The sequence below is a fragment of the Lissotriton vulgaris genome, chromosome 6 (assembly GCF_964263255.1).
Source record: "Lissotriton vulgaris chromosome 6, aLisVul1.2, whole genome shotgun sequence".
NCBI lineage: Eukaryota > Metazoa > Chordata > Amphibia > Caudata > Salamandridae > Lissotriton > Lissotriton vulgaris.
The window spans coordinates 1,751,855,236-1,751,879,079 of record NC_141694.1 but is presented as its reverse complement, the minus strand read 5'-3'; the positions used below and the strand labels follow the sequence as shown (position 1 = coordinate 1,751,879,079).

The 23,844-nt window shown below is 48.0% G+C and overlaps 1 protein-coding gene across 2 annotated transcripts in view; it reads right to left on the bottom strand.

The window, feature by feature from the left end:
- Positions 1 to 23,844, bottom strand: part of LOC147709416 (xanthine dehydrogenase/oxidase-like) — a 736,168-nt gene that overhangs the window by 602,704 nt on the left and 109,620 nt on the right. For both annotated transcript variants that reach the window (XR_015296692.1, XM_086927985.1), the window contains exon 7: positions 17,424 to 17,495. Coding sequence is in view for 1 of the 2 variants with exons in the window: in XM_086927985.1 (XP_086784111.1) it covers positions 17,424 to 17,495 (72 nt within the window). In the remaining variant the exon portion in view is untranslated. The remainder of the gene's footprint in view (positions 1 to 17,423; positions 17,496 to 23,844) is intronic.

Here is a 23,844-nt window from a genome sequence, read left to right as displayed (position 1 = left end):
GATAGCGGTACCCACCGCCTTTCCCCGGCTGTGAGTCACCCACCAACCGGGGAAGGGAGTGGGTACCGCTATGTGCCTGGTGGGCCCCTTGACTGAATGGGCATGGGCGGTCACTCACCGCTGGGGAACGGTGGTGGGTACCGCTATGTGCCTGACGGGCCCCTAGACTGAATGGGCATGGGCGGTCACTCACTAACCGAGGAACCGCGGTGGGTACCGCTATGTGCCTGGCGGGCCCCTAGACTGAATGGGCATGGGTGGCCACTCTCTGCCGGGGAACGGCGGTGGGTACCGCTATGTCCCTTGCGGATGTATGACGTTACAACGCATACTTTTACAATGCATACCTTTACAACGCATGTTTTACATCGCAACATCCATTACAATGCATTCTATTACAACGCATGCCATTACAACGAATTCTTAAAAACTACCTTTACAACGCATTCCATTACATCGCATACTACCTTTAGAACGCATTCCATTACAACGCATAACACTACATTGCATGTAAGGTAAGTATTGCATAGTGTAGGGGTAAAAATTACTATTCTAACTCCAGGGGGGTGCAATAGGAGGGTAAGTGTTGGATAGTGTAGGGGTAAAAATTACTATTCTAACTCCAGGGGGTGCAATAGTAGGGCAAGTGTTGGATAGTGTAGGGGTAAAAATTACTATTTTAACTCCAGGGGGTGCAACATTAGGGTAAGTGTTGGATAGTGTAAGGGTACTATGTGTTGTAATGCTATGCGTTGTAATGACTGTGTTGTAATGAGATGCGTTGTAGTGGTGTGCGTTGTAGTGTCATGCGTTGTAATGGTTGTGTTGTAATGGCATACGTTGTAATGGATGTTGCTTTGTAAAAGTTTCGTTGTAATGGTAGTGCGTTGTAAAAGTTGCGCTGTAAAGGTTGTTTCCCGTCCCTTGCGGGCCCCTAGACTGAATGGGCAACTGCCATTTCACAATGTAGATACAAATGTTGCTGAAAGCTTACCCCACCCCCGCGGTATGCGTGAACCTCCATCGCTGTGCCAGACACTGGATGCATTCGAAAGATGCACCATCGCGTTAGCGCGCGCATGACCGCATCGGTGTGTCACCACCATGGCACCTGATTCAACAGCCAATGGGAACCGCCATCCCGGTTGCTAAATGCAAGTTTGAAAATCGCGGAAGGCATGCACTGCCACCGCGGGGCCAGTCATTGGAGAGTATTGAATAAGGCAGACCTGGGACACCAATTGCAGCTGCCCTGTACCACTGATATTACCTCCGGACCTATATATGTGTGGGAGTGAGCACCACATCTCCACTTCTTCCAGCCACTGCTGCCTGCATTCATCACCTCTACCTGTTGCGGCCTGCTCCCTACAACACCCACTGCTGTTGCTGCAGATCCAGTCTCCAGCTAGTGCTGCCTGGACCCATCACCTCTTCCTGCTGCTCCTGCTCCCTACAGAATCAGGTGCTGCGGTGCCAGTGTCCTGGACACCATGATGGCGAGGGTTGTGTAGATCCGGTCCCGTCCCTTCACCACTGAGGAGCTGGATGTCCTCGTGGACGGGGTGCTCAACTAGTATGGGAGGCTATACGGTGCCCCGGGAGTGCTGGTAAGTGTAGTGTGATGTAAATGAGGGGGCATGGGGTGCACCACTTACTCTGTGCAGCTGCTGTCTGGGCATGCTTGGGGGCTGTGTGGGACACAGTTAGGCATGCTGTGTGCATGGTGATGTGATGTGTACCCAGTTCCTCATGATTCGCAGTCCGCACTTTGAGATGGGTGTGGCACGCAGTGCCGCAGAGCACATGCCATATGAAGGCTAGTAATTAGTGAGCTGACTCAGGTCTGTTGTGTGCATGTGACAATCCGTGGGGGTGGTGTGGGAATTTCATGTCCATGTCCCTCCATGTTGGGGCCATGGCACAGATCCCTTTTCAAAGCAGTAAGGGAGGGACCTGCACAGCGGGATAGTTCGATGATTTTAATCCAAATAATAACTTTGTAGCGTGCCAACGGGGTCGAACGCTGTCTGTACCTCACAGCGGAAATCTATAAACTAGTACAAAGCTCCCCCCATTTGGAAGGAGACACCCTATTGCACAGCTTGTAACATAGACAGGATTGTCTATAAACAGTTCATCAAAATTGATTCCACCTCATGTTAGGGTTCCAAGAGTATTTAATACTTCATCAAAAGTTCAACATAAATCAAAGTTCATGAATTTTATCCAACGTCAACATAATCCAGTCATATATCTTCGCCAATGCATTTCGGGCTGATGAAAAAGCCCTTCCTCAGGGGACAACTCTACAAAAAAAGGAACAAATTATAATATCACTATGTATGCCGAAAATCGCATCTATACAGTCACCTAATTGTGTCATTGACCTCATAAAGCAAAGTTCATGTAAAATGGTGAATACCAAGCTGTAGAATCAAGGATATCACTCAAGTACCGTAAGCACATTGTGTGTTCTTATCATGCTCTTTACCCAACCTTATCCACAACCACATCGAGGCAATTGTATATGAGCGTGAATCCTCAAAGTGCCCAAAAGATAAACCTGCGTGGCATGCAGAAACCTGCGTAGCATGCATAACCGGTCACCCAACTGTGAAGTGACATCAAAGCAAGTGCCCATTAAATAACGCTCACGTGAGATGAATACTCACGGACTGTTTTTAAAGGTTTGCCATGCGTCACGGTATCTAAAAAAATAGTGAAAAAGCGGATCAAAATTTGTATCGGGCACGTGTGCCGTGAACGTATCGTGGTCCCCAGTGTGGAGTACTTACATGGTGATACAGCTGTCAAGACGCGTAACCATCTGCGTGTCGGGAACCCCAAGAGTGCTTTCGCCCGGCGGCGCTTATACCGGCTTATGGTTGCATGCGGAAAGTGAAAACGGACTAAAATGTAAATAAGTGAAGACGGGCTAAAAGAAAAAGAGTGCGGCCATATTGAGTAAGGCAGGTGAAGCGAAAAGAGTGCAGGGTTCGGCATACATAGTGATATTATGATTTGTTCCTTTTTTTGTAGAGTTGTCCCCTGAGGAAGGGCTTTTTCATCAGCCCGAAATGCATTGGGGAAGATATATGACTGGATTATGTTGACGTTGGATAAAATTCATGAACTTTGATTTATGTTGAACTTTTGATGAAGTATTAAATACTCTTGGAACCCTAACATGAGGTGGAATCAATTTTGATGAACTGTTTATAGACAATCCTGTCTATGTTTCAAGCTGTGCAATAGGGTGTCTCCTTCCAAATGGGGGGAGCTTTGTACTAGTTTACAGATCCCTTTTCACCAGGGCCATGTCGTTTGGTGGTGTGCATTTGAGGGCAATGTGGGTCTGCTCCAGCCCTGCCTGGACATTGCGGGGTTTGTCTGGTTCACTCACAGGCTGATTTGCTACAATGATATGACATCGGATTCACCCATGGGCACCAAGAAGATATGTTTATGCTGGTATATGTGCTGTTCCACTCCCCATCCCAGCTATCTAGTTTGTGTGTGCCTCCCATGCCTTTTCTCTAAGTCTCATGGCATATGTACCTGCAAGCCATATCTGCTGTTCCCCTGCTATGTTTATGTGATTCACATGTACAGCGTGCCTGTGTTGACTGACTAATGTACACTGACATGTCTTCCTCTTACCTTCTGTAGGAGAGTAGGGTCTGCTATCCTATGGTCACCTCAAATTTTTGCTTTTTGCTTCACTGGTTTCTGACTTAATGTGGCTGTGGGCCTGCTAATCAGACCCACAGCCTGCTGTTCTCTCTCTAAATTACTGCCAATGCACTTTAGGTGCATTACGAATTGGAACTGGTTCACTTTATGAGCCCCTGTAGTAGTGTACCCTAGGTACCCAGGGCATGGGTGTATCCCAGGCCTACCAGGGGCTGCAGCATGTATTGTGCCACCCCTGGCCTGGCCTCCATATTTGACACAACTGGCTGATCACTCAGCTGGGGTAAGTTGGTGTAATCACCTCTTACTTAGGTACAGTATGTCTGTGCCTAACCCTAAACTGGACACATACGTTCCTATCAGCCACTCCTATGGAAGGCCTCATCAATCCTGGAGGCAGAGTGCTTGGAAATATATGAGATGGTGCTCTAGCATGAGCTGAGCCTGTCTGCAGCTGTCGGGAACCACTCCCTAAGCTGTTCCGGGATATTGCCATACCATATACTCTTAAGTGCATTATAATCCTCGCGGTTAAATGCTATCTTTGGTTTGGCTTTATCAAAACATGTCGAGTAAGGTGTCATACGAATTGGAATACTATCCCCTCGCCAGTTCTGGCGACGGGGATAGCATTCCACCCTTCTAGAGGGACACGACATGTGTGTAGCCTTAACCCGGGTTAAAGTTAAACAGAGCCTCAGCATCACAAAATGGATGCTGCCACCACAGACACGAGTCTGGCCTCCTGCTGCTGACCGAAACTCGGCAGATGGTGGCCTGGACAAAGGGTTTCCCTGCCTTGGGAGGTGCGAGCACCACCCCAGACAGGGTTTTGTGTATTGGATAGGACAGGGCTGAATAGAATCAGACATGCCCGGGGCACACAAGGTGTCCCCGTGCATAGGCCAGTCCAAACCGGTCCTGGGACTTTCCAGACCCAGGCTTGGCGCGGAACTGGACAAAGGAAAGGGGGTGTAACCGCCCCCCTTCCTGGTTCCTCCCAGAGGAGGGACCTAGTAGGTGATCCACCCCTCAGATTGGGAATAAGAGTGGGAGCAGTGCCATTGCACAGCAGATCATCCTGAATCAACTTTACACGAAGAAGAAGACTGGACTTCGACATTCTGCTGCACAGAAGACTGAAGTGAATCTCCCTTGTGGCCTAGGAGTGGCCACCCTGTGAACACAGGTACCAACCAGCAACTCGACGTCTGCTTTGCCGCCGCCTCCCGCCGGAGCCCGAGCCCAGAGCCCGACAAGAACCAGACTCCCAGACCTCTCAGAGCCCGATCCACAGTCCCTGCAAAGAAGGGACCCGTGGAGGCACCGAGTGACATGGGACCGGACCTCTTGGAAGACACTTGAAAAGCTGACTGCGCAGCTTCTGAGGCATCCTCGATGTTGTGCTTTGGGGATTAAGAACCCCCACCACCGAGCAGCCCTTGCACCGAAGATCAGCCCTCCAGCATCTCCACGATCTGCGTGGGGCCCTTTTGCATTGTGCCACTCGACGCGCCATCCCGGCCACTAGCCACGTGGTCAGCGGCCATCTTGGCAACGAAACCGACAATTTACACAGCAGGTCTGGTTGCTCCAGACCTAACCAAGCTCCTGTAAAAAGGAGCACCCGCTCTGACCTTGCTGGTCCGAGTGATAAGCATCTTTCAACTTCTGCGTGGCTTGCATTTGCCAAGGCCTGTTTGCTCCGATCAGGTCGCCGACACCGCCAACAGCGAGAAGCCTACATGGGACAGCTTGTGACCGACTCCTGGATGTCCTCGACCCCGGGTATCCACGTGGCTGCAGAAAGAAGCTACCCAACAACGCCTGTTTGCACCCGACATCGCCTGGTTCCAATCTTGTTCCACGGTAGTCACTGGCTAGTGACTTTGAACACTGTCCCCTCTGCTTTCAGGTCTTCACATCTTCAGATCCACCCTTGGATCCACCGGAACTCTTCACATCGAGCCGCCTGCAGCATCTTCAGCTCCAAGCACCATCGACCAGCGTGACGAAACCCGACACTACTTCGACCCTGTGCACCCGCTTCCTGTGGGTGAGGTAACTCAGCTCCGCCGGTGCTCCTGCACTGGTACACATCTCAAGGGCCTGTGTCTTAAGTTTCAGCTCCGTAGGTCACTCGGAAGGTTCCTAACTTTCTAACTCTGTACTTTTTACGCACCATAGACTTTGCATTGGAAAGTGCGTGCACTTTGAACACTGCACCCGAGTCCCGTGGGCCTTTCCCGACTTAATCATTGCTAGTCTCGAATAGCTCCAGCGATTCCCAAGGCCCTAGGCCTGTTCCCTTTCCTATTGGTATCTCTTATACCACTTTCTTAGTATATGGTTTAGGTGGCCCCTAGGGCTCCTCCATATTGTGCAACTTTTGTGTATTTTAAACTGTCTTGTGATTTAACGCTTGTGCTTCTGTGCTCATAAAGAGTCCAGGGGATTTTATAGTTAATAAATCAATATATATTTTCAATATATATCTGTGTGGTGTCCCTTTCATTTGGTATTCAAGGGGGTTGTGTATGGTATAACAGCTGGCTTCACATGCCTTTCAGAGTTTAGCCTAAGACTGCTTTGTCCACGTTACCACTAGGATAACTGGTCTACAAGGTTGAATTACAACCATCATCATAAGGGTTGCTTGGCATGGTACAAAGTGATCACTAAGAATTGGTGAGCATTATATACCAGGCCAACTTCTCACATTGGTGAGCAGCGGATTGGGATCTGAGCTTGCTGTTGTTTTACCATTACAATCTTTGAGATTATCATTTGAAAGATCATACAGGTACCTGCTAGGTACATATAAAACAAGACTAGTATACTTAAGTTCTACTGAACTTAGTTGTTGTAGAGCAAAGGGAGTAGCACACCCTAGCTACAACTACTAGATAGGTTTAGTAGGTAAACACCAGTGTAGGTAGATTGCAACACATCCACCCACACTAGAGCAATGTCTGGAGCAGAGGGTTCCACTGGGAACATCCCTGTTGAGAGTGACCCTCCAAGGGCACCATCCAAATTTGCTATTTTTTCCTTTAAGGAATTAAGACAGCTTTGTGTCTTAAGGGGTCTGAGGACAGGGCCTTCCCCTACCACAGACCACCTTAGAGAGATCTTGGATCAGTCTGAGACTCTAAAGACCTCTAAGGCAGACCCCACAGGGAATGCTGAAGGAGGCCATCCTTCAGAGGATGACACTGTAGACACCCCTGGTCCTATCACCCTAGTAGATGAGGAAGCCTCCACCACTGGAGCTCCTCAAGTAGATGAGGAGGAAGAGGAAGAGGAAGAAGAGGAAGAGGGGGGAAGCAGTGAGTCAGATGATGACAGAAATAGTCAGGTGCTGGTCAGCAGACTGAACCAGGCTAACTTAAGCCAACTTGGGAATGAATCTGGTAACAACCCATTCAGACCCCCAGGTGGATTTAACCAGAAGCCTAGGAGGAGAAGGACTCACTCAGGTGACTCTGACAACTCCCATGCTTCTAGAGGCACTCATGGTCACTCCAGAAGGGAGATGGCTAGCCCTCAGAGAAGGGAACATGAGGCCAAAATGAGAGAGGCTGAGCTTAGGATCCAGAAGCGAGAACTAGAGGTTGCCCTGGTCCAAGAGAGACTTGCTAGAGCAAGACAGCCTAGAGAGAGTGGGGTAATAGAACCCACTGGTGGCAGCAATATCCACAAGGATAAAGACTGGTCTTTTGATAACAGAAACCTGAGTAAGATTGTGCCCCCCTACAAAGCTGGGGATGATATCCATAAATGGATTACTGCAATGGAGAGAGCCTGCAGAGTACAGCAGATCCCTCAGGAGCAGTGGGCAGCAATCTTGTGGCTCTCCTTTGAAGGTAGAGGCCGAGACAGACTCCTCACAGTTAGTGATAGGGATTCCAGAAACTACCTGGTCCTGAAGAGTGCTCTGATTGATGGGTTAGGCGTAACCACTGAACAGTACAGGTTAATGTTCAGAGATACCCAGAAGACACAGACTCAGGACTGGTCTGAATTTGTTGAGTGTGCCACTAAGGCTCTGGAGGGATGGTTGCTGGGAAGCAAGGTTACAGACTATGAAGGATTGTACAATTTGCTGATGAGAGAACAAATTTTAAATAATTGTCAGAACCAGCAGTTGCATCAACATTTGGTTGACTCAGATTTGACCTCTCCCCAAGAATTGGGAAAGAGGGCAGATAAATGGGTAAGAACCAGAGTTAAGCAAAAGAACCAGAACCAGAACCAGGGTGGTGACCAGAAGAAAACAGACCAGAAGGGTGGGGAGCAGAAATCTAAAGACCAGAAGTCTTCAACAGGGCCCCAAACTGAGACAGAGGGGGGGGGGGGTCCCAAACTTCCAAGAAGAAGAAGAAACCCTGGTGTAAAACTTGTAAGAACACCTCTCACTGGACAAGTGAGTGTAAAAAGGGTGGAGCCCCCAGCACTGCAGCCCCTAAGGCAACTGCACCCACTAGTACAGCTAGCAGTGCTGGTCCTCAAACCAAGGGATTAGTGGGTATCACTTTGGGAACTGAAGGAGATTCTGACTTAGTCAGAACCCTTACTCAGGCTGTTCTGATTTGTGAGTGGGACATAGATTTGACCCCTGACATAAGTCCCAGTAACCTGGGCAAATACAGACAGACGCCTTTGATCAACAATAAAGTGGCTCAAGCTTACAGGGACACATGTGCCAGTGTCACTATGGTGACACCTAACTTTGTGGACCCTGGACAATACATGCCAGGTGATGATTACCTGGTGACCAATGCCAGCAATGTCACTACTACACATAGTGTGGCACTTGTTAACTTTTCCTGGGGAGGGGTAACTGGCCTAAAAAGAGTTGTGGTTAGTGCTGATCTCCCAGTAGAATGTTTGTTGGGCCATGACCTGGAGAACTCTCTATGGTCAGAAGTGGAGTACAGGACTCATGCAGAGATGTTAGGGATATCATCACATGTCCTTGCTGTGACCAGGTCACAGGCCAAAAAGTGCCTCTCTGAACCTCAGGTCCTGGATCCTGGAACAATGGACCAAGCACCTTCCAAGAAGAAGAACAGGAGGGTTAAGGCTGCGCCTTCCCAACTGCCTACAAGTGAGGATCAGGCTTCACAGGAAACTGATCTTGAGACCCCTGAAGGAACTGTCTCTGAAGAACTTGAACCTGATCAGGTTGAGTTTCTGGGGACAGGGGGACCTTCTAGGGCAGACTTGGGGCAGGCTCAGTTAACCTGTCCTTCTCTTGAACCCCTCAGACAGCAGGCTGCTGCTGAGGCTGCGGGGAATGCTCAAGGTGCCCATAAAGTTTATTGGGATGAATGACTCCTTTACACAGAGGGTAGAGACCCCAAGCCTGGTGCAACCAGGAGGTTGGTTATACCTCTGCAATTTAGGGGTTTCCTTCTCACCTTGGCCCATGATATTCCTTTAGCAGGACACTTAGGCCAGAATAAAACCTGGGACAGGCTTGTCCCTCATTTTCACTGGCCTCACATGTCTGAAGACACCAAGGAGTTTTGTCGCTCCTGTGAAACCTGTCAAGCCAGTGGTAAAGCAGGTGGAACAACAAAGGCCCCCCTGATACCACTACCTGTGGTGGGGGTTCCCTTTGAAAGAGTGGGGATTGATATTGTTGGTCCAATGGATCCCCCTACAGCATCTGGGCACAGATTCATACTGGTGGTAGTGGATCATGCCACCAGGTACCCAGAGGCAATTCCACTTAGGACCACAACAGCTCCTGTTGTGGCCAGGGCCTTACTTGGAGTTTTCTCCAGAGTGGGGTTTCCTAAGGAGGTAATATCTGATAGAGGTGCCAACTTCATGTCAGGATATTTGACAGCTATGTGGAAGGAATGTGGTGTCAACTACAAGTTCACCACTCCTTATCACCCACAATGCAATGGGCTTGTTGAGAGATTTAACAAGACCCTAAAGGGCATGATTAAAGGATTACCTGAAAAGCTCAGGCGAAGATGGGACATCCTACTGCCCTGCCTTTTGTTTGCTTACAGAGAGGTCCCTCAAAAGGGGGTTGGCTTCAGCCCCTTTGAATTGTTGTTTGGGCACCCTGTAAGAGGACCCCTGTGTCTGGTGAAGGAAGGATGGGAGTTACCTCTCAGAAAGCCTAAGCAAGACATAGTGGACTATGTACTTGGTCTCCGCTCCAGGATGGCAGAGTACATGGAAAAGGCATCCAAAAACCTTGAGGCCAGTCAAGAATTACAGAAAGCTTGGCATGGCCAAAAGGCTGTCCTTGTTGAATTTCAGCCTGGACAGAAGGTATGGGTGTTGGAGCCAGTGGCCCCAGCAGCACTCCAAGACAAATGGTCTGGACCCCATACAATTCTGGAGAAGAAGGGAGAGGTTACCTACTTGGTGGACCTAGGAACTCCCAGGAACCCCACAGGGTGCTCCATGTAAACAGATTGAAGGCATATGTCAGCAGGGCAGACATGGGCTTGCTCATGGCTACAGATGAGGGACAGGAGGAAGAGAGTGACCCTCTCCCAGACCTGCTCACTCAGAACCCTGAGGATGGCTCAGTTGATGGTGTGGCCTTAGGTGGCAGCCTCACTGAACATCAGCAACATGACTGCAGACAAGTTCTACAGGCATACAGGCATATGTTCTCATTGACACCCAGTCAGACTAATTGGTGTACACATGTGGTGGACACTGGTGACAGTCTTCCTGTAAAGAGCAAGATTTACAGGCAACCTGACCACGTCAGGGACTGTATAAAGACTGAGGTGCAAAAGATGCTGGAATTAGGTGTCATTGAGCCTTCAGAGAGCCCCTGGGCTAGCCCAGTGGTTCTGGTCCCCAAACCTCACACCAAAGATGGCAAGAGAGAGATGAGGTTCTGTGTGGATTACAGAGGACTCAATGCTGTCACCAGGACAGATGCACACCCTATTCCAAGGGCAGATGAGCTCATTGACAAGTTGGCTTCTGCCAAATATTTGAGCACATTTGACTTGACAGCTGGCTATTGGCAAATCAGGTTAGCTGAGGAGTCTAAAGCCAAAACAGCATTTTCTACCCCTAGTGGGCATTATCAGTTTGTGGTGATGCCCTTTGGTTTGAAAAATGCACCTGCCACCTTCCAAAGGTTGGTGAATCAAGTTCTCACTGGGTTGGATGACTTTTGTGCAGCTTATCTGGATGATATTGCTGTCTTTAGCTCCACCTGGGAGGATCACCTGGTCCACCTGAAGGAAGTACTTGAGGCTCTGCAGAAGGCAGGCCTCACTATCAAGGCAACAAAGTGCCAGATAGGGCAGAGCAAGGTTGTATACCTGGGCCACCTTGTAGGTGGAGGCCAAGTTCAACCACTGGAGAGTAAGATCCAGACCATCAAGGACTGGTCCCCTCCAACTACCCAGACTCAGGTCAGAGCTTTCTTGGGCCTGACTGGGTACTACAGGAAGTTTGTTAAGAACTATGGGTCCATTGTGACTCCTCTTAATGATCTGACATCCAAGAAGATGCCCAAAAAGGTTCAGTGGACAGAAATCTGTCAAAAGGCATTTGGTGACCTGAAGAAGGCCATGTGCTCTGCACCTATCCTGAAGAGTCCTTACTACTCAAGAGAGTTCATTGTCCAAACAGATGCTTCTGAGTTGGGAGTGGGAGCAGTGCTTTCACAGCTTAATGTAGATGGCCAGGACCAGCCCATTGCTTTCATTAGCAGAAGGCTGACCCCCAGAGAGAAACGTTGGTCAGCTATAGAGAGGGAGGCCTTTGCTGTGGTGTGGGCCCTGAAGAAGTTGAGGCCATACTTGTTTGGTACTCACTTCAAGATTCAGACCGACCATAAGCCCCTCTCATGGCTTAATCAGATGAAGGGTGAAAACCCCAAACTACTCAGGTGGTCCATTTCCCTACAGGGGATGGACTTTACAGTGGAGCACCGCCCAGGGACTGACCATAGCAACGCAGATGGTCTCTCCAGGTACTTCCACTTAGAACATGAAGACACAACTGGTCAAGGTTAGTCTAATGTCCCTGCGTTTGGGGGGGGGCGTTATGTAGGAGAGTAGGGTCTGCTATCCTATGGTCACCCCAAATTTTTGCTTTTTGCTTCACTGGTTTCTGACTTAATGTGGCTGTGGGCCTGCTATTCAGACCCATAGCCTGCTGTTCTCTCTCTAAATTCCTGCCAATGCACTTTAGGTGCATTACGAATTGGAACTGGTTCACCTTATGAGCCCCTGTAGTAGTGTACCCTAGGTACCCAGGGCATGGGTGTATCCAAGGCCTACCAGGGGCTGCAGCATGTATTGTGCCACCCCTGGCCTGGCCTCCATATTTGACACAACTGGCTGATCACTCAGCTGGGGTAAGTTGGTGTAATCACCTCTTACTTAGGTACAGTATGTCTGTGCCTAACCCTAAACTGGACACATACGTTCCTATCAGCCACTCCAATGGAAGGCCTCATCAATCCTGGAGGCAGAGTGCTTGGAAATATATGAGATGGTGCTCTAGCATGAGCTGAGCCTGTCTGCAGCTGTCGGGAACCACTCCCTAAGCTGTTCCGGGATATTGCCATACCATATACTCTTAAGTGCATTATAATCCTCGCGGTTAAATGCTATCTTTGGTTTGGCTTTATCAAAACATGTCGAGTAAGGTGTCATACGAATTGGAATACTATCCCCTCGCCAGTTCTGGCGACGGGGATAGCATTCCACCCTTCTAGAGGGACACGACATGTGTGTAGCCTTAACCCCGGTTAAAGTTAAACAGAGCCTCAGCATCACAAAATGGATGCTGCCACCACAGACACGAGTCTGGCCTCCCGCTGCTGACCGAAACTCGGCAGATGGTGGCCTGGACAAAGGGTTTCCTGCCTTGGGAGGTGCGAGCACCACCCCAGACAGGGTTTTGTGTATTGGATAGGACAGGGCTGAATAGAATCAGACATGCCCGGGGCACACAAGGTGTCCCCGTGCATAGGCCAGTCCAAACCGGTCCTGGGACTTTCCAGACCCAGGCTTGGCGCGGAACTGGACAAAGGAAAGGGGGTGTAACCGCTCCCCTTCCCGGTTCCTCCCAGAGGAGGGACCTAGTAGGTGATCCACCCCTCAGATTGGGAATAAGAGTGGGAGCAGTGCCATTGCACAGCAGATCATCCTGAATCAACTTTACACGAAGAAGAAGACTGGACTTCGACATTCTGCTGCACAGAAGACTGAAGAGAATCTCCCTTGTGGCCTAGGAGTGGCCACCCTGTGAACACAGGTACCAACCAGCAACTCGACGTCTGCTTTGCCGCCGCCTCCCGCCTCCCGCCGGAGCCCAGAGCCCAACAAAAACCAGACTCCCAGACCTCTCAGAGCCCGATCCACAGTCCCTGCAAAGAAGGGACCCGTGGAGGCACTGAGTGACGTGGGACCGGACCTCTTGGAAGACACTCGAAAAGCTGACTGCGCAGCTTCTGAGGCATCCTCGACGTTGTGCTTTGGGGATTGAGAACCCCCACCACCGAGCAGCCCTTGCACCGAAGATCAGCCCTCCAGCATCTCCACGATCTGCGTGGGGCCCTTTTGCATTGTGCCACTCGACGCGCCATCCCGGCCACTAGCCACGTGGTCAGCGGCCATCTTGGCGACGAAACCGACAATTTACACAGCAGGTCTGGTTGCTCCAGACCTAACCAAGCTCCTGTAAAAAGGAGCACCCGCTCTGACCTTGCTGGTCCGAGTGATAAACATCTTTCAACTTCTGCGTGGCTTGCATTTGCCAAGGCCTGTTTGCTCCGATCAGGTCGCCGACACCGCCAACAGCGAGAAGCCTACGTGGGACAGCTCGTGACCGACTTCCGGACGTCCTCGACCCCGGGTATCCACGTGGCTGCAGAAAGAATCTACCCAACAACGCCTGTTTGCACCCGACATCGCCTGGTTCCAATCTGGTTCCACGGTAGTCACTGGCTAGTGACTTTGAACACTGTCCCCTCTGCTTTCAGGTCTTCACATCTTCAGATCCACCCTTGGATCCACCGGAACTCTTCGCATCGAGCCGCCTGCAGCATCTTCAGCTCTAAGCACCATCGACCAGCGTGACGAAACCCGACACTATTTCGACCCTGTGCACCCGCTTCCTGTGGGTGAGGTAACTCAGCTCCGCCGGTGCTCCTGCACTGGTACACATCTCAAGGGCCTGTGTCTTAAGTTTCAGCTCCGTAGGTCACTCGGAAGGTTCCTAACTTTCTAACTCTGTACTTTTTACGCACCATAGACTTTGCATTGGAAAGTGCGTGCACTTTGAACACTGCACCCGAGTCCCGTGGGCCTTTCCCGACTTAATCATTGCTAGTCTCGAATAGCTCCAGCGATTCCCAAGGCCCTAGGCCTGTTCCCTTTCCTATTGGTATCTCTTATACCACTTTCTTAGTATATGGTTTAGGTGGCCCCTAGGGCTCATCCATATTGTGCAACTTTTGTGTATTTTAAACTGTCTTGTGATTTAACGCTTGTGCTTCTGTGCTCATAAAGAGTCCAGGGGATTTTATAGTTAATAAATCAATATATATTTTCAATATATATCTGTGTGGTGTCCCTTTCATTTGGTATTCAAGGGGGTTGTGTATGGTATAACAGCTGGCTTCACATGCCTTTCAGAGTTTAGCCTAAGACTGCTTTGTCCACGTTACCACTAGGATAACTGGTCTACAAGGTTGAATTACAACCATCATCATAAGGGTTGCTTGGCATGGTACAAAGTGATCACTAAGAATTGGTGAGCATTATATACCAGGCCAACTTCTCACACCTTCCAAATCCGTAGCTCAAACTTCACCAGCATAAGGGCATATGGAGGGCCATTGTGGGGAAGTGTGGCTCACGGTGTAGAGCAGGCAGACCCGGAAGCTGAGGTCAGACCCGGGACCAGGGTTCAATTCCCGACGCAGCAGGGTCTTGAGCTCAAATGTCCACGGACTCGATAATTCTCGCTTCGGTGCCTGCTCTAATCATGGGTTCTCACTCTGCAACTCTGGGCATTAAGCTTGCTTAATCTCCACAACGGCCTCCCTGCGGCGGGATGCCTGGCTTTCACCTTGGGGATGCCCTGTAGGGGCTATCTCACAGGGAAAAGCCAGGATGGGTTCCCAAGGCAAGCGCCGGGAAACCTCCGGGTAGCTGTGCGCTCAATAAATGCAATAATAATAATAATAATAATAATAGCACGCAAGGTGCGTTCCATGGGGGAGTGAAACAGGCGACATTCACACTGCCACAAGCGGTGGGACAACATCTCCAGGCTCAGCAGGAACATGGCGGAGATGACACTGCGGTGATCTCACATGCTGACAGGTTGGCACATCGTACCATGACCCCACTGATGGCACGCATCCTGGAAGTGACACATCCTGATATGGCTGCACGTTTGAGCGAGGAACAGCAGGAATCTGGGGGTGAGTCTACAATATGGGCTTATTTTCTTAATGAGTGACCACATAGGTTGCAGGTCAGAGCCAGTACTTGCCTCTGTGATGTTGGCATTGTGCTTCAATTGCTTGTGAGTGGACTCTGTGTTGTGTGGCGTTGTCATGGTTTTCCACCAGCAAGACATACATGGTGCATTCCTGTGTCTGGCCCTGTACTTGGCAATCAGATCTGTGGCCTCATGGCATCACCTGCATAGTCGTCGGCATTGACGAGCCATGGATGTTTGATGCACATGTTTCACATGTACAAGCAATTAGTGCTAATGAGGATAGGTGATGGAGGTTGTGGATGCACAGGCTGGGTACGACATGTTGTTTGGACTTCCAGGTCTGTCCGCAACTTGCCTATGTAGTTTGGGACTCTGGCACTTACGTGTACCCACATCTCTCTCTCTTTCAGCATTGGACGAGGGCAGTGTCAGACAGACAACAGAGGCAGTTCATGACAATGCATCGTGCTCTGATGTAACACACGATACGACCGAGATAGATGTGAGCAGCATCGTTGAGGGTGGCAGTAGTGTCCATGAGGACTCACGTGTTGAGACACCAACATCCTCGTCATCCGACAGCGGGGGTGAGTCTTCATTGTTAGGTGACACAGGGAGTGGAAAATCGCCCCCCTCAACCGGCACACAGCATACAGGGCCCACCCTCCCGCAAACAGCAACAAGTACTGCCCGTGCTCACCAGAGTCGGAGACGCAGAGTGTCCTTTGGTCCAGGCACCGCTGCACCTGACCCTGTGTGCCAAACTGCCCTGAGTGCTGAGGCAGTTGACCTGCTGCGCCAGCTGTGTGTGGGTCAGACTAACATGCTAAATGCATTCCTGGACAACGACAGGAAGTTGGGCCAGGTGGTAGCTTTCGTGGAGGGGATGCATGGGTTTTTGGCTGGTATACACAGGACTGTCCAGTCCTCGAAAGTGACGGCAGCCATTCAGCTGTCACATGCCCAAAGTTCAGCTTCTGTCCCTGCGTCCACACCACAGGCTGTAACAGAGGAGAGAGACCTCTCCGATCCTGCCTCACACTCTGGATATTGTTACAAAGAAACAAGGGAACCCAAAAGGTATAGTATAGGGACCTTGGGCAGTATCATATTATAGAGAACATTGGTCCCTATTTTTGGAGCAGAGATTACATTCATACAATAATCATACTCTAAATAGTTAGTATGTCTTTTGTCCAGCCGGACAAGAATTTATTTTTCATATAAGAACAAAATGAAGGAGTTGTTTCAAACATTAGATTACAAGTGGGAACAGCCGTGACCCACAGGACATTGAGACACAACAACGAACACAGAATGGCCAAAGGGCAAGGTAAAATACGCCTGTACACTCGTGTTTAGAATTTTACAGACTTAGATCATAACTTTATACACCATTGCACATTACAATATTACTTAATCATATTGCATATGGTGTATGGGTGTCGAGGACGTTTCGATGCCAGCACTAGATACAGTAGTACATAGATAAGGGTCCCAGACTATGTAGAATTTATGCGCACAAAAAATTCACAAACTTTAGATACATATTACTCGTACCCTGATTTTAAGAGGGATGTTGTTTATTCACATCCTCTTAATCATACATCTTATGTACAATGCATAATCAACATTTTCATTTGTGCCCATAGAGTAGGAAAAAAAGGGGGGGTGGGGGAGGAAGGTTTCGTGAAGGTGAAGGTAGTGAGTGAACAGTTATAGAAGTTGCATGTGAAAGAACAACATTCAATTGGTTTAAATCACATGGGTGCTACAGTCAGTCACCCCATACATTGATGAACATCCGTTCAATCCTATCCCATGTGTTTTGTAACACAGTATTAATACATTGTTGAAAAATGGGTAGGTCACATGTAAGACAGTCGACGTTTTGACCCCTGTTGTGTGTAGGTTGGTTGCACCTTACAGTGGGGTCTTCATCAGGACGTTGTGTGAGAAGCGGTGTTTAACGTTGTGGGTGAAGGGGAAAAAACAGCGCATTGGATTAAAATAACTATACATTTTAGCTCCCGTTTACTTTTCACGTTTTATTGAATATTGGGGTGCATTAGAGAGTTAGCTGTTCCTAAAATGTTGTGTTTTTGCATTTTTTTATTTATTGTTCAGCATATTACCCTTGTATAGTGCATGCTTTGCACGGAGTCGACTCCTGGTGTTTATAACTGGCCACGACTGAGAACTGTTACAGGACAGACATCAAAGAGTAATGTAAAGGACATGGCAACGCGCCTTGTCGCACTTACAGCATTGTTTTCATTTATAATCATACAGCAGCCTTGATCCTTGCCCCTCTTTCCACAGCATTTTCCACTGTCCTGTTGGAAAAAAGGAAGTTCTCATTAAGTACCATGTTTTATAGGTTTATGCAGAACATTTATAGCATCATGATCGGCACTCCAAATAAACTTAAATGAATTGCTCTGGGCGGGAATAATAATAATAACTGTATGATTATTTCCGATTCGAGAAACACTTTTGCTCCTCCCAGATGTTGTAGGAATCCTTCACATTTGACTTTCAATAAACCTGTAAACGGAATGGAATGCGGTTGAGAATACCCACACAACTGGTGGTGATGTTAGGAAGGAGTTTCTTTGTGGGGAAAAATCTTTCCCATTTGAAAAAAGACATATCAAGCACGAAAGGGCTTGGGGTGGAGAATTCAAAGTTTGTAAATTGACTTTTGTTACATTTAGATATATGACAAAATGCTGTGACATTATAGGAACCTTTAAATGAAAAAGTAAGTCAATAATTACTCCTGAGGAAACTGCTGCTGCTAAAGCTTCCTGGGACTGCTTTTAGCGTTTCCTTTGAATCAGTTGTGTCGTCAACCTTGAGCTTCAGCAGCTTAAGTGGGGATAACCACTGCACCCCATGGCCTGGCAATCAGGGACCCACTTAATGTTTACTAGTTTTACATCAGCAGGACAGGGCTGATAGGTGGTGATCAAGGGCTACTAAGGGAGCCAAGTTGAGTGAAGGAGACAGAGAAAACAAGCATTGGTGAATGCATTTGGTTTATCCTATGTGATTAATATTAAGAGGTGTGGAAGCAGTGTATGAGTGCAGGGAGAATGGTGCGAGTGCTCTGTGTGCAAGGTGAGTGGTGTTTGAATGAAGGTTAATATACTTTACACATTGCCTCTAAGTTAATAATAATAACACTAATAATAATAATAATACCGACATTTGTAGAGCGCGAACAGCTACCTCAAACAGAGGTGTCCCGGCGCTATAGCAATAAGTGGCAGACAAGGAGGTCAGATTGTTAGAACTGGGGGTCTCTAGTTGGCAGAGGTAGGTACCACTGTCCAAATTGGGACACTTGCTTCTAGTCAGGGTAAGGAGTAAATCCTCTGAGATAACCCCTGCTCACCCCCTTGGTAGCTTGGCACGAGCAGTCAAGGCGTATCAAAGGCAATGTGTAAAGGATTTGTACCAAAACTCACAGTAACACAGTGAAAACACCACAAACTGACTCCACAACAGTTTAGAAAAATAAAGGTATTTCATCTAAACTACACAAGACCAAAACGACAAAAATCCAACATACACAGTTCAAGAATATGTTTGCAAAAGAGTTCTTAATGTTCTTAAGGTTAGTGATACAATTATCCAAAGTTGTGTCATGTTTTAGCCACTGTATCTTTGTTAGCGATAAAAAGTTCCAAGCACAGAAGCTGTAGCGGTGGAAAACAAGCGATGCGTTGCTCCTGAGACCTTGGGGAGGCGTTAGCGACAACCCCGCTGCAGCGGCGGGCGTGTAGCGACGAATCCGGTCTGTATGGGGAGGAAAGCAATCACTTGTATGGATTCCGGTGCGTAGGTTCCGAAGGAAGTTTTCTCTCGCAAAGGCACGATGCGATGATTCTCGGGGCTTGCGATGATCTCCGGGGCAACAATGCGCGGTCCAGCGGCGATCTTTCTCTCGCAGCTCCTCGATGCGATCGCTCTGCACCGTTTCGCGCAGCGATGTGATGCGATGATATCACCCAGCGGCGACAGGCGCTGCGACGATCTAATCTTCGTAGCGGCGGGAATTTAGATTTCCTGTAGCAAAGTTTTTAAAAGCTTCATTTCCAGCTCCCCAACACAGGTACAACTTCCAGAGGCACCAAGCATGGGCCAAGCACTCCAGGAAGGACAGAGCTCTCTCAGCAGAGTTCAGGGAAGCTGGGGGTGAAGTCCTTTTGTTCCTGGGACTTCAAAACAGGGAGCCAGCTCTTCTCAGGCCCTTTGAGATTCCTTCAAGCAAGGGGACACAGCACAAAGCAAAGTTCTTCCCCTCTCCTTGGCAGCAAAGCAACAGCAGGTCAGTCCAGCATAGCAACAGCAGGACAGTCTTCCTTCTTCAGTTTCAACTTTCTCCTTGGCAGAGGTTCCTTCTTGATTCCAGGATGATCTAATTTTCTGTTGTCAGGGGTCCTGTACTTATACCCCTAAAGGTATTTGTCCCCTTTGTGCAGGAGGGCTCCGAGCCCGGTCTGAACCAGTTCTGGGTGTTCCTTAAGCACTTTGTTTTCCTGGCTTCTCCTTTCCTTTCAGAGTGAGGGGCAGGGTCGTCAGCCTCCCAGCAGGAGGTGGAGGCAGCATTGTGGAAGGCAGGCACAGCGCTATTAAGGCCCAGGTGCTATCTCCTCCCACAACTCAAGTTGCAAATGCAGTCATTCAGCCTAGGGCTGACTCAGCCAGCCTCCTGGGGAATCCTCAGCCCCTGTCACTCTCAAACCAGACAGTCAATTCATAAACAGGCCAAGGCACCCAGAAAGGTCAGACAAGAGAACAGAAACTTTCTAAAAGTGCTATTCTCAAACACAGGAGTTAAAAAACACCTTTCCTAAAAGATGTGTTCTTAAATTCTGAGTTCAGGGATATCAACCTTTTATGTCCCATTTGCTCTTATGGGAAGATATGCTGGTAGCCACTGTAGCCAGCATCCCCCATGATAGCCTATGGAGCAAAATAGCCTAGCAGCAGTGGAAAACGAAAATGGCTGTAATTCACTACCAGAGCATGTCACCTGCACGAGGACATGTTCTACCTTTCACATGCACTGCACCCTGCCCAAAGGGGTACATTGGGCCTTCCATAGGGATGACCAATGTGCACAGAAAGGGAAGGGTTAGGCCTGGTCAGTTGGGACACTAACCAGGAGGACATGGTAGTTCACAGACTGCACACAGGCACTGCGGTGGCAGGCCTGAGACACCATTTTAGGGCTACTCATGTGGGTGGCACAATCAGTGCTGCAGGCCCACTAGTAGCATTTGTCATCACCAGTCCTGGCACACCCAGTGCACTTTACTAGGGACTTCTTGGTGATTCAAATATGCCAATCATGTATATCCAATCACAATAACAATTTACACAGGGAGCACTTACACTCTGACACTGATCAGTAGTGGCAGAGTGTCCAAAGCATCTAAACCAGCAAAAACGAAATCCAGCACATCATCACAAATACAGGAGGTAGAGGCAAAAAGATAGGGGGAAACCACGCCAAGGATGCCAGGTCTAACACAGATCAGCAAGAAACCTAAGCATGTTAACCTAAGCTGAATAGCCACGTTTTCACTGTTCTCCTAAATAGTGGCACTGAGTCAATATGTCGTAGGTTATTTGGCAATAAGTTCCAAAGCTTGGAAGCCTTGACCGTGAAGGATCTGCCACCCATCCGGGCTTTCCTATACCATGGAGTGTACAATAGGTTTTGTGGGTTCGATTTCAGCAGTCGATTCTGCTTGTAGCTGCAAAGAAATGGTTTCAGGTAGCTCGGGCATTTACCATGTATTGAGCGTAATGCGAATGTTAATGCCTTGAATTCGATTCTTCTGGCCCCAGCCAGCCAGTGGAGCTTCTTGATGTGCCGAAAGATGTGATGATGGCATGGTACTCGTCTAATCAATCTCGCAGCCGTATTTTGCACAATCTGTAATTTTCTAATCAAGTAAGCTGGGAGACCTACATGGAGGCCATTTGCATAGACCATTCTGGCTGTCATCGGGGCATGTATTATGACTCTGCGGCAGTCCTCTACAAACAGATGGAGGAACTTGCGCAGGCTTCTCATTTGCTAAAACAGGATATTTCACTTGCCGGGTCTGGGCAGAAAAAGAGAGAGCAGTCTCCTACGTAACCCCCAATTTCTTGCCAAACCTGCAGGGCAGGGAGGGGGACTCATTTCCTGCGGCCACCATAGGACCGCTGGTGGCTGGGGGATTTTTTCCAAAGAACAGCACTTCAGTTTTCTTGGCATTCAGTTTCAACCTATTATTATTCATCAAAAAGGAAATGTCTTTTAGACAGCACTTACAACACTCAAAGGCGTCATCCGATTGCTCTTTAAACAAGATCACCAACTGGGTGTCATCGGCGTATATCACCTTCACACCCCAGTTGGCAATGGGTGAGAAAAATGGGGCCAAATATATGTTGAAAAAAAGTGGGCTTTGTGATGACCCCTGAGTCACTCCACACCATATCTGCTTGGGTTTCGACTTGTGGGGTTGTAAGGCAATTTGTTGCATGCGTTTGGTAAGAAACGACTTCAACCAAGACAAAACTGCCCCTCAACCCAAGCCAATGTCCTGGAGTCTTGGCAATAATCTTGAGTGGTCTATTATATCGAATGCCGCAGATAGATCCAGGAGCACTGGCATTGCTGATGCCCCTGAGTCCATTGACATTCTTACTGATTCTGTGACTTCTAAGAGAGCCGTCTCATTCCTGAAACCGGGTCTGAAACCAGATTGGGTTTAGTGTAGAATGCCATGTTCCTCAATAAAGTTGGTCAGTTGTCGCTGTACCAATCTTTCCAGCATTTTTGCAGGGGTTGGTAGTAATGACATGGGGCGATAATTGCTCAGATCTCCTGGCTTTCCATTGGGTTTTTTCTGAGGGGGAGGACAATGGCATGTTTCCACATGTCAGGGAAAATGGCAGATGCAAGGGAAGTATTCCAAATGTGGATCAACACCTTGATGAATGAGTGAGCCAACTCTTTCCATAATTTAGGGGGGCAAGGGTCCCCAGGGAACCTGATTTGCAGCTTAGGATCTGAGCCAGACCTTCCTGTTGCATAATCCTGACAGTTGAAACACCTGGCGACCCCTAAATGACTGGCTGGTGTTTAAAATACGGCGACATCGTGTATCCCGTGATGCACTTTTAAACAAGGCACGGACACCATCGTACGCCGCCACGATTAACCGGAAAAACGACTGCGGGCGGTCTTACTGTCGAAGGAACTGTTATTCCTATCCCGACAATATTTGGAAACAAGAGTCACGATTACCATGCGATAAACGCCTTGGCCGTGTTTTTAGAACTAGTAATGCGTCAATATTGTTGGTTCGTCTTGTGATGGAACATGGAAACGTAACTTGTGACCTAGAAATATTTAAGAGATTAATACATCCAACGCGACCTACACAACAAGGAGCGTTTGACTGAGCAATATTTTAGAGGGCGTTTGTGGTCCCCAATAAGATTTATCGTAATTTGTGGGAAATTATATTTTAATCCTGAGGAAGGTGCTGGCTTTTAATGAAGTTGCCAAAACAGAAACGCGTCGATGCTATGCTAGAATTGTGACAGATAAAGTTATTGGACCAAACAACTTCTCTATCTAAGATATTTGTACAATTTGGAGTTTGTTTTCAATTATGTCTAACTATTGTGTCCTTTTCTCTTTTAATTAGAAACATTTTCTATATTGTTGTTCCCACTATGCTTGAATTTTCAATGTGATTATTTTATTGTATTGGTAGAAACACATAATTAATGTACTGTATTTGTGTTTTTTTAATGGTTGCTGAAATAAATTGTACACATTTTTAATTTTAACTACCTGCATCATCTTTGCTCTTGCTGGACTGTATGCATCTAGTCAATTATGTATGCATTTTTGAGTCTGTAATTAGAGTGTTTTATATGTAAGTTTACCCAAAGGGGACACTTTATTTGACTTACGACCCCTAAATGATGTCCATGGAGAAGGCATATAAAACCAATATTCTCTTCAGAACAAAAGTACATTAGCGCTGGATGCATCATAGGCCTTTCCTTTAATATTATTTTTAGCCATGCTGCATAGCAGCCACACAGTTATACAGCATGGCTTTAAGTCATTGCCAAAGTTGGCAATGCCCATGCTGTATAGCATGAACAAATGATTTCTGAGCAAATCAGTTAATCTTCCCATGCGTGGAAATAAATATATAACATTTGGCATAATATCTTATCACGCAAGGAAAGCCTGGGAAGAGAATGTGGCCTAACGGATAGGTCGGTCAACCTTGGAGCTGGAGAACTGGGTTCGAGTCAAGGCAGGGACGCTCAACATTCTGTGATCTGGGCAAATCACGTAATCTCCCTGTGTCGAACAAAAATGAATGTGTCCGTCTGTTACGTAACTGGTGCTCATGTAAAGCTCTCTGATACCTCTGGGTCTAGTTCGCGCTTTATAAAACTCCGCCAAACAAAAATAGACATTGAGCCCATGTCCATTTCCTAGTGAAAAAAACATTTGGAATAAGATAACATCTGTTGTGACAGTAAAAGCAGATAACATGTAGAAAAAGGAGAAAAAGGCTTCTTTGAAGTGTGTGTATGACATAATAAAACATAGTTACAAATGGCAAGAGGTTCATCAAGGACAAC